The sequence below is a fragment of the Numenius arquata genome, chromosome 6 (genome assembly GCF_964106895.1).
Source record: "Numenius arquata chromosome 6, bNumArq3.hap1.1, whole genome shotgun sequence".
NCBI lineage: Eukaryota > Metazoa > Chordata > Aves > Charadriiformes > Scolopacidae > Numenius > Numenius arquata.
In genome coordinates, this window is record NC_133581.1 from 68544735 (window position 1) to 68558803 (window position 14069).

General features: G+C 49.2%; 1 protein-coding gene across 1 annotated transcript in view; it reads left to right on the forward strand.

Moving 5' to 3' along the window:
• Positions 1-486: 486 nt before the first annotated feature.
• MDGA2 (MAM domain containing glycosylphosphatidylinositol anchor 2) overlaps positions 487-14069 on the forward strand; it is a 361261-nt gene continuing 347678 nt past the window's right edge. The window contains exons 1-2 of the mRNA XM_074149599.1: positions 487-611; positions 909-921. Of these exons, the coding sequence (XP_074005700.1) occupies positions 487-611; positions 909-921 (138 nt within the window). The remainder of the gene's footprint in view (positions 612-908; positions 922-14069) is intronic.

Here is a 14069-nt window from a genome sequence, read left to right on the forward strand (position 1 = left end):
CAGTGCTCCAGAGCCGTTTGGGTGCCTTTAAATGTGAAATAAATGGTCTGCATTTGCTTATTCCTAATTAATACAGAAAGCAAATTAATGTCCCGTGATGTCTGGCTGCACATCTCACCGTTAACTTTCCTCGGATGCTTCTGAATGGTAAAGCCGTGATTAAAAAGTGAGTTACTCGTACAGCTGAACTTAAGGGGGAAACTGAGTCACCGATGCCGGGAACAGTTTCCCAGGGCTGAAGAGCAGGTCGGTGACGGAGCCAGGACAGGTTCCCACTGTCCCCTGCTCCTCAGGGGATGGGAGGAGAGCAAAGCTGCTAAAATCCCCGGCAAGTCTTCCAATTCCTTCTCTCTGCTTTGCCCAGCTTGTTTTCTTGGCGAAATAATCTGGAAAAAAAAACCTCAAGGGCTGTGTGCACTTTTCCTCCCCTTTAAATTATGCACAGCTTGCACTGTTAATAAAGCAGAAAATGTAGGTATTCAGAACATGATCGTTATCCTTTCACCGAACTTCAAGTTACTAGCGAAGAAATGGCTAAATGAGAAGGCCGACGTGGGCACGGAGCGTTTTGAAGCAGATAAAGCAGCAGCTCATCAGCATGTGGGAGTTTGGTGAGAGTGGAGAACAGGGTTCCGTGCCCGTTTCCCTGGGGCCGAACTGGGGGGGCTCGCTGGGGACCCAGGGTTCAGGTGCTGAGGTGTGCGGTGTCCCCGGGGTCCCACCTTGTGCCTTGTGGAGCAGGGAGTGATGCCTGGGAATGAGCCTGAAGAGCTGCCACCGCCTCCTGGGGGGGGATGAAGGGATGCCCGGGGGGCAGGGGGGACCCAGTGGTGGGGGGAACGACGGGAAACAATTGTTCCGGTGTCGGAGCTGACACTTTTTGACTCTGGGAACTGTTTCCGAAACAGGCAAATCGCCAAAGTAACTGGGAGCTGCCGTGGTACCCACTGGGAGAGGTGCTGCTGAACCCACGGGGGTGTTGTACACGGTGGGTACAGCCCCCCCAGCACCCAGGGCATCCCCTTCTGCGGCACGGTTTCCCTGGTGCCATGTTTTGCATGTTTTACCCACTCCTTGCAGGGCTTTTTAGTTCTTTTCCCATGAGTTCAGCTGGAAATAAGCAGAAACTTGCCCCTAAACGTGTGAGAGCCATCCCTCTGTGTCCCCCCCCGCTGTGTTTTATACCAAATCCTATAAGGAAAAGTGCTGAACATCCCACCTGCAGGTGCGGATACCGTTAGGATGGCTCTAAATGCCGCTGGAGGGCAAGCGATCACAAATGCAGTGAGTGTCCACCGTGCTCAGACAGGCCAAGGCTCTGCCCCCGGCTGGGCAAAGTGCTGGCAGAAGCAAAGGGAATTCCCGGGATTTTTGCTGCTGGCGCAAAGTGATGTAGAAACACAGGTATTTATGGTATTAAATGTCAGAGAGGGATTGGCCTTGTTCCTGGTGTTATCCAACGGACTGAATTTTTATTGCCGTTGCATGTTTTAGAACGAAGCAGGTTTGGAAATGGGGAACCCAACACCCGGAGCTGTACCTTCCCCCCCCCTCCCCGGCTGGGGGCTTGGTTGGGGTCTGGTGAAATGCTTTGTATCCCTGGGGAGGTGGAATGGGCTCATACAGCGTTGGCAAAGATCTTCCGTCGCCTCCGGCTGCCTCTTTATAATGATGATGATTATTTTGTGGTGCACCCAGCTCCCCGGGGAGGGGTGGGGATTAATGACTGCTGGCGTCGGAGCTGGGAGTATCTGTGTGTCGCCGCTGACCTGGCCGTTCCCTAACGCTTGCCCTGGTCGAATAAGTGGATTGGAGGGATGCGGGGGGAGGGGGGGTGCGATATCCCCCAAAACACTCAGAGCAAGAGCTTTTTCCTGGTTAGAAAGCCCAATTGCTGGTTTCTGCTGGCCAGGGCAGCCCCTCCGGATCACTGGCCCCCAGATGTCACCGCGGGGTGTGGAGCTGGCTTCACCCCGGCACAATTCGGGACATTGTGCCAGGGAAGCATGGCATCGGTCCCCGGGAACAGGGGAGGAATTATTGCGGCGCCGCAGGGGCCGGGGTGGTTCTGGGCAGCTGTGAGCTCCTCCACTGCCTGCTCCTGGGAGGGTTTTCCAGGAGCCAACGGTTCCTTGAGAGCTTGAACTCCTCCCGGAGCCCCAGAGAGGGATCTCCTCCTGCCTGGCATGCCGTGGGTGTTGACACTGGGATTTCGGCCGTGGTCTGAGATGAACTGGGAGCGTGCGGAGGCGGGGAGGCAGCCTCCGAGGGACAAGGGAGCCCTTGGCATCCACTCCTCTCCCGTGGTTCTGAGTTTTGGCACAGGTAAGGGGCTGTGCATCCCCCGGCATCACAGGAACCGGTGATCCCGGTGTCCGGGAGGGCCGGGTTGTGCACTCAGGGGGGGTGGTTTTGCCCTGGGGTGTGACATTTTGGGGTCGAGGGGTGCAAACGGAGTCAAATTGTAAACCTGCTGAATAATAAACACGTGGGAGAAGATCAGCGAGGGGGATTAAGCCCCACTCCAGGTCTGCTGAATCGGTGCCACCAGGTTTTGTGCATCCCGGGATGTGTATGGCAGCTGGGAGCAATCCTCCTGGCATGCAGCGAGTTGTCCCCGTGCTCTGCTGGACGTCTCATCCTCCCGGGAGCCGCTGGTGCTCTGTGCATCTCCGGGCAAAATGTTGCCTTTTGACTCTGCGTGAGGGAGATCTGGAGGAAATCTTGTGGCGAGGAAACAGTCTTTAAACCACCAAGTCCCCACAACTGGCCCCCCGTTAGATCCCTCGATTTATCTCTTTCTGGATCCTCTTTCCAATTTCGCGTTATGTCTGGAGCCGGCTGAATTATTTCCTGCCATCTCCATAAATAATGGCCTCACTAAGTATAGCTGAAAATGGAGGGAAGTCGGTTTGCTATTCTCAGATGGATTTTGAAGCCTGACTTCTTCTGGAAGGAGGACTTTCTTTCAAGACACAGTGTCTTCCCAGGAGCCGGTGGCCCAGCCTTGGAGATATCTCCTTCCATGAGTGCTTCTTGCATCCATGGAAGGTTGAAGGACCAAGCGGTTGCCTTGAACACCCTTACAGGCCCACGTTGCTCGTGGCAGCATTTAGCTTGATTTTGGTGTCTGTTTGTCCCCATTGCTGGCATATTTCGGTACCAGGGAGGTTTGTTTTTTATCAGTTAGGTTGATGGTTGGACTAGGTGATCTTAAAGGTTCCTTCCAACCTAGACAATTCTATGATTGTATGACTAGAGGAGCTACATGCATTCTGGTGGTTAAAACTGACTGAGGTAGTTAAGAAGGGAGAAAAATAATGTAAATTATAATTATCTCATGAAGGAAGAGGCAGGCAGTGGTGAAGAGCTACCTCCAAGCAGCCACTTCAGGTGTTCGAGGAGCCAATAGCAATCATTTGAAGTTACCAAAGCCCAGAGTGGACATAAGGATGAGGGTTTTTTTTCACAGCTGGGGTAATTAGCTGTTGGAGCAACTCACCGAGAGATGTGCTGGACTCCCTGATGTCGAACATCTTTGATACTCAATCAAATGTTGCTTCTTACATTGGCGAGCTCAGTACAGGTGGGGATTGCTGAGGGAGATCTCTGGCTCAGGGATGTGTGGCAGGTCAACGCGGATGAGACCCATGGTCTCTCCTGGCCTCAAACTCCAGGAAGCAGTTAATCTACTTTTAATATATCAAAGCAGTGATCGGAGTAATATATGTTACTTAGCAAAAGGTCTGGGCTTTAATTATGTTATTAATACGTTACATGATTAAAACACCGTGTACCCTTCAGAGGCCGGTGTATGAAATACGTCGGTGGGTAACTCTTAGCATGGGGAGGGAGGAGGAGATGGGACCAAGGGACCGAAAGGACCCTGTCACTCCTGTGTGTGTGTGTTGGGGTGTGTGTGACACGTGCAGTTTCCCTTTCCCTGGGCTTTCTGGTGTGTGTAGTTCCAGGCGTGGTAGGCTTTGCTCAGGAGTTCACAGCCAGGTTCACACCAGCGAACACAGAAATCCCCCGAGCATCGTTTTCCAACTTGGAAATGTGTTTTTGTGGCTTGATGAAATGGCAGGTTGTCCCTCACGGGCTGTGAGACTGCCCTGGAAGATGCTGTCTGTGCCGAGCAGAGGAGCTGAGGGACCGCTGGGGCCAGGGAGCGGCTGTATCCTGACTGTCGGTACAGGCTTGCACAGAGCTCGGTGGCACTGACGCCCTCTCACCAAAACAGGGCATGCCAAAAGTTGCATCGGTGCTTTGGTGAGGTGTTGGTGAGCTCCTGGCTACAGGTCAGCATTGGTTTGCCCACGGCCACTGCGAGTCAGTGCCTTGCTTTGTCCTGTCTGCACCGCATGGAAGTAACTTGGGCACTGTACGTTCAATTAATGAGTCTCTATCTTCCTAGAAAAGCACAGCTTCCATTAAAAAATATTAAAATGACTGATTTTCTTTACAACTCGTGATTCTTTAAAGTAATTTGTTTCCCCCACAATTGAGAAAAATCGTTTTGTGGATTGTACCCACCAGGTGGGAATTGCAGTCGCTGGGACCACCAGGAGGACCGGAGGAGAGGGCAGCATTTAGCATGCCGATTGTCAGGGCTGTAATTAGGCGCTAAGTGGTATATGATATTTCACCATGAGAGCACAATGTAAGGTAGAAGGGGGCTCAGGAGATCTCTGGTCCAACCCCTCCTCAGACCAGGGCCAGCCCCACCATTTTGATGGGTTGCTCAGGGCCTTGCCTGATCCAGTTGTGAACATCTCTGCAGATGTTCACGCACCCACCACTCTGGGTGCCACCTTGTCCCAGTGTTTGACCAAACCCCCTTGTGAAAATTTTGTGCCTTGTACCCGGTAAGAAGTTCCCTTCCTGCATCTTCTGCCTGGGACTTCTTGTCATTTTGCTGTGCATCTCCATGAAGACACTGACTCTGTCTCCCTACGACCATCCACTTGGTGTGTGATGATTGATGATAGCGATTAGTGTCTTCACCTTCTTTTCTCCAGGCGGGATGTTCCTCGACCTGCTGCCTGTTCTGTTGCTAATACAGCTCAGGATGTGGATGGTTTTCATCCCAAACCTTCTCTGTGGAGATGCTTTCTCAGCCTGTCTCATCACATGGGGTTGTTCTCTCCCAGCTGCAGGACTTTGTGCTTGTCCATAATGACATTCAGGAGTGTTTTGTCAGCCCATTTCTCCAGCCTGTCCTGCTTTTTGGCTTTCCCCACCCATTCTCTGTGCTCCTGGGCCACATCTCTATATTGTCCCCTTCCCCAGAGTGGCACGGTGCTCTGAGCATCTCACCTAGGAAGAGAAGACCCTCCTGAGCATGGGGGAAAACCAGCAAACAGTGCAGAGTGATGCTTTAACTCTTGCCTCGTGCTTGAAAGGAAAAGTCTGGTTTGCATTCCCAGCTGGGACTGGTTGAGGTGGGATGAACCTGATGGAGATGGCACATCTCAGGGGCATCCTGCAGGGAGAAGGTCTTCACCTGCATGAACGAGGGCTGTGCCAGGGGTATTTTGACTGCAGGGGTTTTTTTTTTCCCCTCGGAATATCTGGCATCTTAGTGCACTGCTCTTAAACTAAAGATCCTGGTGAATGCGCTTGCAGGATGACGGGTGCTGGAAGGAGTGCTGGCTGTTGAAATGTGCTTGGTGGGAGTAGTGCGATGGAGAGAGCTGGGGTGATTTGCATTCCCTAATTAGACAAACCCAACCGTTTGGAGGAGAAGGATGAGCTGATCTGAGGAACTGATTAAATAAAAAGTTGTTGAGATAATGTTTATAACAACAACAGCACACACTTTATCCAGCCTCTCCTGCCTTAATAGCTCTTTTCTTGTAAACGTGACCTCTTTTCTAAGAAAATTATTTGCATTGTTAACAATAGTATTCAATAAAAAAAGTAGCTGGATACCTGAGAAACTCCAGGATTTCCCTGAGAGTCAAAAAAAAGGCTCCTTACCATCCCAGCTGTGCAATCTGCCCGCTCTCGGTGGCTCTTTGTGCTGGAAAGGGGAGAAGTGTGTGAGTGAGGGGCGGGAGGAAGGCGAGAAGAGGAGGAGGATGGTGGTGGTTCCCTCCTGTGTCCCCACTGCGTCCCTGCGCCGTATCCTGCATCAAACCACCTGCTTCCATCGTGTCACCGTCCATCCTGGGCATGCCACCAGCTTCCCCCTGAGCTAAAAACTTGAAGGTCATTACAGTTTAGGGCTCAGGATTATGAATTAGCAAATAAATGAGTATTTCCTGGTGGAAGGAGCTGAAGGCATTGGGCTGCCCACCTGATTAAAAGCTGTTTTTTTCCTGGAGGTGGAGTTACTCTGCTCATCTGGGTGTTAGATTTCTTTTTTTTTTATTATTCTTTTTGCTTAGCATCATATTGATGGAATATAAAGCAGTAAAGTGATCTTGGCAGCGTTAGCCTCCAAGAGTTGAAGCAAGGAGGGAGCGTTGCCGCAGTAGCTGTTTTTAGCACAAGTTTTTGCCCCAGTCTCCTTGAACGATGGGGCAAAAGTCCTCCATCCCTTGCAAGCCTCATGCTGCACCTCCTCTGGCAGGGGGGCAAGATGCAGATAGGAGAGACACACCACGATTTCGCACAGCTGACAGCATCCCATACACCCAGCTGCTGCTCAGACAGTTCCTTACTGCCAGCCAGAGCTTTTCCCCACTCCCCCCCCATTTTTTTTTTCTCCCTTTTCCCCACATCACTGCCAAACAGTACAAACTTTGCAAATCAGCCACTTTCCTGGAACACCCCCCCTCCAAAAAATAAAAAATTTAGCCCAGCCTCACTTTTTTTTCAGGGCTGCCAATACAAAGCCGGTTGCCCAGCTCGTTACAAGGGGCACATGTGCAGCCCCACAGCTGGAATTAATTCTCATCATTATTTAAAGCAGAGCCAGGCTGGCAGCTTGGTTTCCTTCCCAAAGGGGCTGTGAGGAGCCCTGGAGTCAGTTGGCAAAGCTGTGGTGCTCCAGTTCTTCTCCTCTTCCAAATGTGAGTGGTTTTTTTCCCCTCTTCTTTCGTTAAAATGCCTCATTTGCCTGGAGGGGGGAAGGAAAAGGTGTTGAGGGGGGAGCCAGTGCTTTCTTATATGAACTGTATAATCAAATTAAAATGTGGTCAGGGAGGTGACTTCTTTACTGTAGTGGTTGGTTCTTCTGTGGGCTCTTGAGTGAAGGTCACAGAGCAGCTTTGTGGTGGGTCTATAGGGATGCTCTGGTCCCAGTGTTGTATCTGTGCCTGATCTGCCATATGCTTCTCCAGGTAAAACTGTGCGGTGTTTGACTGGATCCCAGTGAGAAAGAGAGAAAAATGATGCTTTAAGGATAGATGGGTCTTTGGGGTGTGCCTAATGCAAGTTCACTGAGGTTGGACCTGGGGCAAAAGGAGATATGTGTGGTTTTTTGGAGAAGTGGTAACTTCCAAGAGTAGCAGGAGTTATCCCAGGTGATCAGAATGCTTTGACAAAGTGGAAAAGTGCTGGGGGTTATTCTGTTTTGAGGTTGATGGTGTTTTTTGTTTTTGGTGTTTTTTTTTTTTTTTTACGTGTATGAGTGCTTTAATATAAAACAGAAGGGAATTTTTAAACAGGCATTTCAAACTGAAAAATCAAACTGTTCCACTTAAAAAAAAAGTCAAAACATTTGCATGTTTTCTAATTATTAAAAAATGCTGTCAGAAATTCATGGAATATGTCAGGCTTTGGATTTTTTTTTTTTTCTGGAAAAAAGCTTTGGGGGAGGAGGAGGGAAGGAAAATGTCCTTCTTGAGCTTAATTAGCAGTGAGCCACGTCTGGTGTGTTGTGTTCCAAGTCTCAGGTCAATGAGAAGTGGTCTGATCTCTGATCATATACAAGAAAACTTGTCCTCTTTCAGTAATTTCTCCTTTTAGAATATGATTGTGCCATCGGCTTCCGTTGTACTGACATCTGGAGTGATCTATTTTCAATGACCGAGGCTGTTGTAAGCACTTGGTGTTCTCTGTGGCTCGAGGTCGGATCCAGCTCATGGTGCCAGCTGGGTTTTGTCTAGCCTGTGGTGTCCTGTTGTATTGTGGTGCCAACTAATTGATTATCAGTTAATTGATTATCAGTTAATCCGTTGCATGTGACTGTAAATGCTGATGGAGATGTGGGTGGACATTTGTTTGAGGTGTTCCCTCCCACGTAGAAGCTGGCATGTCTGTGTCAGCAGAAAACAGGACTGAAATGATGGATGTGTAAGAATAATCCTTTTCCATATTCACGGAGCATGAATTCACTTAATTCGCGATGGTATCAGTGCTGGGAATGTTCAGCCAGTGCCTGCTCTCAGCCAAGTGCATGTTTCCATACAAACAGAAGATCTGCTTTGTGATCTGTGGTCAACCAAGTTGAAGAGCTTTCCGCTAATAAGCTCTGAGAGTGCTCATCTGAGGCAGCAGCTCTCACATTTTTCTAGTTAGTTTAATTAATGTATATGTTTTGCCTTATAGGAAAGCTTAACTTTACCTCAGGCACCTGGAAAAAAAAAAAAGAAATTTTACTGTTGCGGCTAAATATTCTCATAAAGAGAACGCTTTGTTGCCCACAGCTACTCTGTGATCAAGGAAGTAGAGTCCTCAAACTTCAGGGGATTTTAGAAGTGCAATACCAATACCCTGCAACTAAACTCCCAGCCAGCGAGGTCTGATGGGATTTCACTAATGGGCTTCTCTATCCCCCCAGCACTCACATAGGAGTCCCCTGAGAGCCCTCTCCTCATTGTGGTGGATGAATCGGAGAGAAGGGAGCGGAGTTTCTGGGTATTTCTGCTTTAAGGCTTAAGATAAGTTGTAAGAGTGATGCATAGACTTAGGGAAAGGCCAGGTTGGATGGGGCTTTGGGCAACCTGGTCTGGTGGGAGGTGTCCCTGCCCAGGGCAGGGGATTGGAACTGGATGATCTTTAAGGTCCTTTCCAACCCAAACCATTCTAGGATATTATGAAGCATGAGAAATGAGTGTGTTTAAGGAATAGATGTTGAGTCCTTCTGTGCTCACCAGCCAAGGTCTGAACTCCTTCACTCTTGGGTATTTCTTGATGTTCCTTCTGCAGCTGATGTTCTGGAGAACATGTGCCATGTGTTCTACATGAGCTGTTCAAGAAATAGTGAATATGGGTAGGAAAACCAGAAAACTGGGTATTCTGCTACCTATGGGCACTGTCTTCTTGCCAGCATGAGATAAGCTGTCTGGTGAACACCAGAACAGAGCTGGTGAACACCAAGTGTGGAAACACAGCAGGGTGATATTTAGATGTGGGTATTGCTGTTTTTGAAGACCTTCCTCCTCTCAGTTGACTGATGGGGCCAAGAAGTACTTGAAGCTTAGTTGTCAGGTTCCTTCACTCCAGTGACTTGTCCATCATGGGCTGGTAGCCAGACTTGTTGAAATGTGGCAGATTGATCCATATGGGTAAGTGTAGCCTTCTCCACCGACGCAGGTGTTGCAAAGATGGGGCAGACCCAGTGTTCACATGGCAACCAGGTTTTGCATTTAAGAGACTTGCAGCTCCAACCTCTGGAGCTGTTGTATGGTTGTCTCGGTGCAAAAATGTCTAGTCTGCAGCAAAACTCCTTCTTGTAGGTGGGAGTGAGGAAGATTCATAGCGTCCTTCTCTACCCAGAATTTGGTTTCTAGGTGGGACCAAAGCTCATCTGTTTCCTGACGCAGTGCCACATCTGCATGGGGTTCAGCTGGCCAGGCTGGAAGAGGTTTTACTGAAATGCATGGCCATGAAATGACTCTATTAGTGCTCAGAGACTCTACTGTAGGCAAGTTGCTCTTGATGCAGTGAGCCCTGGTGGCTTGCATCGCATGGGATGGTCTCCCATGGGAGACCCGAGTTTTGTCTTGGCACAAGAAGGTACAGAGAGGAAACCTTGAAGCCACCTAAGTGCAGTGAGTCAGCCAAGAGGAGGGTGGGAGAAGGCTGAGACCTCTGGGCATGGTTGTTGTGCATCAGATGAATAATACTTCTGAGTGACTTCAGATTTGCTATAAACAAAAATCACCATCTTGCCCTTATATCATCCTCTCTATTAATGGGCAAATGGGTGGACAGTGAGGAGCTGCCTTGCTGGGTGCCATGACCAGTGCTGCTGGCATCTTCCAGGACTGATGGAAGTTGAGAGCTCTGGGCTCAGCTGGTTTCTGTTTGCTTTTCCCTAACTGCTGGTTAAAAATGCAGCATAGATCATGCATGGGAGTCGTTGCCATGACCCCAAAGTTTCACCAGTACCTGTGCAATGGGTGAGCAGGGTTTCTCACCTCTATGTTGTTATTGGTATGGAAGCTGTCCCTCCATCAGAGGTGAAAGAGGCTGTGGAGGAGCTCAGCTTGTGCTGGGAGCCTGCTGCTGGAGCTGTCAGCCCTGGCAGCTGGTGTTTACTGTGACAAAATTCTTCACTGTGAGGGTGGTGAGACCGTGGCCCAGGTTGCCCAGAGAAGCTGTGGCTGCCCCATCCCTGGAGGGGTTCAAGGCCAGGTTGGAGGGGGCTTTGACCAACCTGGTCTGGTGGGAGCTGTCCCTGCCCAGGGCAGGGGGGTTGGAACTGGGTGATCTTAAAGATTTCTTCCAACCCAAATCATTCTATGATTCTATTTTTAGATGATGTCTCTCCTCCAAGGCAGGAGCCCAGCCTTTTTTTTTTCACTCTGGGTGTGAAGCACCATTGTACTGGTGTGGTGGATGGTGGCTCTGGTGAAGGTGTTGAGGAGCAACTGTGCTGGAATGCAACCGTTGTGAATGGGAGAGGGAAATACCTGACCTGTGGGGCTGTGATTCAGTCCTCGCACTGATTTATATGATCTCTGCTAAAGATAATTGCTGCCCAGCAGGCTTGAGCAGTCCTGCCTGGCTTCCATCAGATGCTGATGTCTTGGTGGTCTGTAATCTTTGAATGGTCCAAGTGTGTTAAACCAGATGTTGGCTGTCCCCACTTTGTGTGACCTCTTGGAGAGCTTGGTTTCTTGGTTTCTGCTGCGGAGGGGGATGTGCATATCCAGGCAGGGAGAAATAAAGCAGATGGGAGTGAGTGGTAATGAGGCCAGCTGAAGATTAATCTGTGGGTCAGTGGCACTGCACAGCCGTAGCGAATACAGGAATAAATTAAATTGCAACAGTCGTTAGGATTGGTGTTGAAAACCTGCTCCACAAATCGGCCCTGCAGTGAAATATGTTGAGAGAGGAACCTGTCTGTCATTGTCCCTATTAAAAGCTTAGTTTGTTTTTAGAGTCCTGTGTTTAAAAAGGGGTTAAAACCACTTTATTGCAGTGGTGACAAGGGGGAGAATTCAGCGCAGAAAAGCCCTTTTACAGGTTGCCCAGGGAGGTTGTGGCATCTCCAACCTTGGAGATGCTCAAAAGCCATCTGGATGTAGTCCTGGGCTACCAACTCTAGGTGGCCCTGCTTGAGCAGATGGGTTGGACCAGATGATCTCCAGAGGTCCCTCCCAACCTCAACCATCCTGTGGTTCTCCATGAGCATTGGCCCCAAAGGAACTGCCACCCTTACAAAGACAGTCCTGCTTTTCCATTTTCTTCACTCTTGTTTCCTCCAAAGCCAGCAAATGTAGGTGTTGCGGTTTGGCCCTCAAACCAGGACAACAGGTAATGTCCCCATTGCCATGGGGACATCAAGAAAAAGGAATGGAAGAACAGGCATTGGCATGATTTCTACTGTGGCACAGGATGACAAGAACTGGAAAATCCTGCTGTCAAAACATTGTGGCTAAAATTGCCCTGGAAAACTGATTTTAACCAGATGCTGTTACGTATTTTTGAGTGAGGCTGCAAAGGGAGTGTCCAAGTGAAAGTGCTTTGAGGCTGTGCCCTCTCTAAAGAAAATGGTGCTTTTGGGGTCACTGAAGACACATCAAGGGACACTTTCACTGTGTGGCCATGGTGGGTGGGTGGGTGGCTCCTGCAGCTGTCAGATTGCCAGGCAGTCCCATTTGGTGGCCATTCATAGGTTGGGGGAAGAAAAAAGGTTAGCAAGGTAGCTTGTGCCAATGGGGAGAAAAATGACCCAGCCAGCCAGGAAAATCCATAACAGAGTAAATCTACTAGTGTGATGAGTGAGGAAGTGCTCTGTTTACACCAGGGCTCAACAAATTGGTGTTCTGCTGTAAAAATCGCACGTTTCTAGAATTATTTCATTATTTATCTGTTGTAGCAGAATTGTTCTCATACTTTTTTTTTTCTTAATGGGAAATCTGTGGCTGGGCTCTGAGCTGCTCCCTGCTGTCACTAGGCTCCATACCTTGACTCTGGAATACAGATGTTTCTGTCAAACTGTGTGTAGCTGCCCAGATGTGCTCAGGGTGTTAATCCTGGGGGGTCTGGTGTGCAGGAGGCCAGGCTAAAAGCCAGCTCATGGTGTGGGGCTGTGCTTGGGCCGTTCCCATGAAGGATAGTGGGGAGCCAAGGGCTGCACATCAAGGAATCGATGCCACAATCATAACGTGGGCAAATCCCACCGGGTCCCTTGCTGGTTTCTTAGGCAAGACAGTCTCTATTTCGTAAGCCTCTCATGACTCACCAGTGGCTTTGCTATTGCAGGAAAGGAATATCTGCTCCTTCCTTCCTCGCATCCTTCAGATAGCGAACGTACAGCACTTGGCTGCTTGTTCTGCCGTTATTAGCTTATAAAGCACCATATGGAAGAATATTAAATAAAGCACTGGCTTTTTTTTTTTTTTCCTGTGTGATGTTAGCTGATAGCACCGCTCCTTCTGAGGATGGCAGTTGTGTGTTTCTGGCCCTTTTCCCTGCTCTCTGTTGTAGAGTTTGTGCCACGTCCCCCTCAGAAGGGTTGATGCAGGTAAGAACCACAAAGCACAAGAAGGACCTGGGGTCTGTAAGACAGAATTGGACTTTTACTGTCTGCAGGGCCGTAGTTTAACATGTTTCCAAATCGAGGAGCTCTCTGCAAGGCTTGGACTGGTGCTGGGTGATGTTACGCTACTCCCCAGTGTAACACTGCCTTTGGGTCAGCGCCTTCCAGAAATGTATCTCTATTTTTGGATGTTCCCTTTCCTCGCTAAAATTCTCCACTTACACCTGCAGCAGTAACATTTGGTCACAAAAATCAGGTGTGCGTGAGAAGGTTCAGTCCTATTAAAAGTATATAACTTTGCTGGTGGAGCAGATCAGATGTGTAATAGATGGATGAGGAGGAGGATCTTGTGGGGTTTTGGGAAGCAATTTATTACAGCTCTTAAAGTTTCGGCCCCGGTTCCCTGATGTTGTTAAATGTAAGATGTTGCCTAGAAAAGCTGTTGTGCTTATTGTGTTGCGCACTGGAAGGGAAGGTTTATCCTTGTGTGTGTCTCTCACCAGTCTTGATTGGGTTATTCTTGTGTCTGTCTCTTCTTGTCTTTGCCTTCTCTCTCTCAAATCCCACCTTCGACAGTGCCCCTCGGGACTTTCCCGTGTGCTCTGTGATGGAGGTTTAACCCCTGCATCCCGTGGGAGTTTGCTGTTTCCCTGCCCACCAGCACAGCGTGCGGGGAGCCTGGGTGCTGCTCCCGCCCTGTGCCAGACACCTCAAATACCCCCAAAGGATCCAGGCTCTTGCATCGCTGAGAGATGCCCTTGTGTCTGTTGTGCCAGAAAAGTTTCCAGTTTTAACTAGTTTGGAGATCGCCGTGAAGTAAGAGCAAAATCCTATGCGGAATTAAGATGCTCTTAGGATTGATTTTTCTCAATTAAAACCTGAAGTTTACAGCTGCTCACTTAGAGCAGGAAATGCAGTTTTTCCGCTTAAGAGTAGGGCTGTGTCATTAACTTCAGAATTGTAAGATTGTGTTATTACACGTTAAAAATGTTAATAAAACTTACCTTAAGCGGGGGGGGGGAGTTAGAGCAAAACTCCACCAAGCTTTAATGGACCAGCTTGGGTAAACTATTTTGTCTGTGTGTGGACCTTAATTGGTGACTCTGTGGATGCTCCCTCGGAGGTGTCTGCGCAGGGAAACACAAGGTTCCCGGGATATTACAACTCTCAAGGTCTGGAAGGAGGA